The 2,910-nt window shown below is 43.4% G+C and overlaps 1 protein-coding gene across 1 annotated transcript; it reads left to right on the plus strand.

Moving 5' to 3' along the window:
* Positions 1 to 1,955: 1,955 nt before the first annotated feature.
* Positions 1,956 to 2,884, plus strand: LOC113465099 (uncharacterized). Its single transcript, XM_026818698.1, has one exon. The coding sequence runs from the start codon at positions 2,220 to 2,222 to the stop codon at positions 2,643 to 2,645; it is 426 nt and encodes a 141-aa protein (XP_026674499.1). The 5' UTR covers positions 1,956 to 2,219; the 3' UTR covers positions 2,646 to 2,884.
* The last annotated feature ends 26 nt before the right edge of the window (positions 2,885 to 2,910 follow it).

The following is a 2,910-nucleotide window of genomic DNA, read 5'->3' on the forward strand; positions in this document are numbered from 1 at the left end:
TTTGCCGAAACACACCAAATAATCTAAAAGGACAAACAAAAGAATTACACGCGGATCACGACACGCACATGTCAGTCCGCGACATATTGGAACTCAACCGGCACAAACAAACCTTGCGCTTGCGCCGATCCATTAAGAAGCACCCGCACATGCGATGTACAGCTGTACACGGAAATACAGTCGTACATGACACATCAGTAATTCTTACCAACCAGAACTGTTAATGTATGAATGGATAACACAAAAGAACGCGTATTTATGTAATTGTATGGACGAATGGACGAATGACAGCGTATACTTACCTGTACTAACAGGGGAATGATCACGTATTTTCAGTTTTACCGAATTGACAATCACGGCACTATATAATACATGAGCTACATATTTGTCCACATAGTGAACAAACATGTCGACAAAAAAGAATGACGCAACGTTCCGAATCGTACACAAGCCGGGAGAGGAATGAACCCGTGAACACCTAAGTTCATAGGGAGTAGAGGTACGAAGACTTCGAGCAAGTGATTCTGCTCGAAGAACAAATAAGTATGAAACCCTCCCTTACGGTTTGAGGAGTAATAACTAAGGTATGCATCTTTCCTTTTTCTTTCAGGGTTTGAGGAATTAAAAGGAGTTTTCTTAGGAAAAAAGCGCGGGAAGGATTCGGAGCAATCCGAAAGGGGTCTCGAACCCTTCCCGTGGCGCTTTCAAGGAGTCACCGGGGGGTTTTTAGACGGTAAGAGTCCGGCACTACCCACGCGGTCAGCACTTGGAGCCAAGGCTCCCTGATCTTTCTGCGTGGGTGTCCATGAGGATTTCCCCCCACGATCAATAACATCGTGATCATCATTGGAACAATCACGTGAATCAATCACGTTTGGCAAAACTCGGGTTAAACTCTGCGACGCGTGTTCACTCATTATATTTAATCAACCGACTTCTGTAAATGTGATTTCCTTTTTTATATATTAAACGCGCTTTAAACATCACAACGTGCTCAATTATTTTATCGCGAACTCACAACATCCTATCCGGAAATCAGCAATTAAACTCGGCACATCTCAAACATGAACCGAATTAGAAAATTAAACAGGATTGAAACCTGGTTTATTCAAATTAAGTTCTCTGTTGTTGTCCGCCGGAGATTCCCTCCTTTGCCGGGAGGGCCGGGAATTACAGCGTCCGTCCGTTGTATCCGACTGGAGCGATCTTCGACGTTTTCCAATGCAGCTCCTCGTCTACTTAACGCCGACGTCTGCTGCCTCGATCCTGACGTCGGTGCTCGTGATCGCTGTAGGAACACAAGTGAACAAATATGGGCTAACGGCAATGTTAGAGCCGCAAGGTGAATCAGTTCAACAGCGTGCTCAGTGGACTGTATTTTCCAGAGGCTTTTCGCACTCCGCATCGGTCTTTCGAATTACTCCGAAAAGAGACCGGAACCGTATGCGTTGATTACTCAACGAACGGTGTTCTGCTGCTACTGCTCACCGCCTCGTTGCACTGTGTAAGAGTGGTGGCCTCTGTAGGACCTCAAGTCTCAGCACTATGCGGAACCGAATTCTATCAGCCGGGCTGAGACCCGTGGAGTGGTGAGATGCAGAATAAAGTGCAGGGTTACCTGGAACAAGCATGTCCCGTATTCGTTCACTTCACGAATACGGGGGCTGCTCCTTCACGTATGTCCTCTCTAGGAACCCCAGGAGACAGCCGTCGGTTGAATGTTCGCGGATACCCGAAGGGAATCGAGGTATCCTTCGCCGTGCAGGTCGCACTCTATGGATGCTGTATTCACCAGCGATTGGGGTCCGCACGGTTGAACAACCGACACATAATCCACCGGGCAGTCCTCGTCGAAATGCAACCTCACGCGCGCAAAAATGGTGGTAACAAGTACATACTGACTATTATCGATTTGTTCTCCAAGTGTGCATGGGCTGTACCGCTTAAGACTAAAAGTGGGGTTGAGGTATCTAAGGCTTTCACAAAAATATTTCAGAATCGATACCCAAAAGATTTGCAAACTGATCAGGGAAAAGAATTTTACAATATTGAGGTGCAAAGAGTCTTGAGGAAATATGGTATTAATCATTATTCGTCACACTCGATAATAAAAAGAGAACGATTCAATCGTACATTAAAGAACAATATGTGGAAAATGTTTACATAATGGATCGTACAAATGGCTCAATGCGCTACCGTGATTGCTAGAAGAATATAATATGAGAAAGCATAGAACCATAGGTATGCGACCGCGTGACGTAAAATCTACGAACGTTGCACAACTCTTGGACACTGTGTATAGTAACATCAAGATTGCTGGTTCAACACGATTCAAGGTTGGCGATCACGTGCGTGTGAGCAAATTTAAAACTGTTTTCGAAAAAGGCTATACGCCGAACTCGACTACAGAGGTGTTCAAGATAATCAAAGTGCAAGCAACTAATCCAGCAACTTATTTGCTGCAAGATTCCTGTGGAAGACCTATTGCCGGCGGATTTTACGAGTATAAATTGCATCGCGTTGCCGATCCAGACGTATATCTAGTAGAAAAAGTGTTGCGTAAAAAGGCGGATAAGGTCTATGTGAAATGGCTAGGATTGAATAATACACATAATTCGTGGATAAACAAAAATAATGTATTGTAAAAAAGTAACATTTTTTTCAAGAAAAAATAAATTATATAATATTTACAACGGTATTCGATAATGTCCCCAAGGTAGTGTACGTGTGGAATTAGGTATAATATATCGCTTGTCGTCATATGGGCTTAGAGCAAGTTTTCTTTCTGTCATGGTATAGACGTTATGCAATTTCGAAGTTATTCGAGACTGTTCACACGTCATTTCAATTTCACTGCACAAACATTGAATATAATCATCGAACATTATCGTTCTTGCAATAATATTACTT

Source organism: Ceratina calcarata, unplaced genomic scaffold (assembly GCF_001652005.2).
Source record: "Ceratina calcarata isolate Rehan_Ccalc_2016 unplaced genomic scaffold, ASM165200v1 scaffold8483, whole genome shotgun sequence".
Lineage (NCBI taxonomy): Eukaryota > Metazoa > Arthropoda > Insecta > Hymenoptera > Apidae > Ceratina > Ceratina calcarata.

What these genes read in the sequence shown, in the direction of transcription:
- LOC113465099 (XM_026818698.1), top strand. Translation starts at nt 2,220, where the DNA reads ATGAGAAAGCATAGAACCATAGGTATGCGACCGCGTGACGTAAAATCT.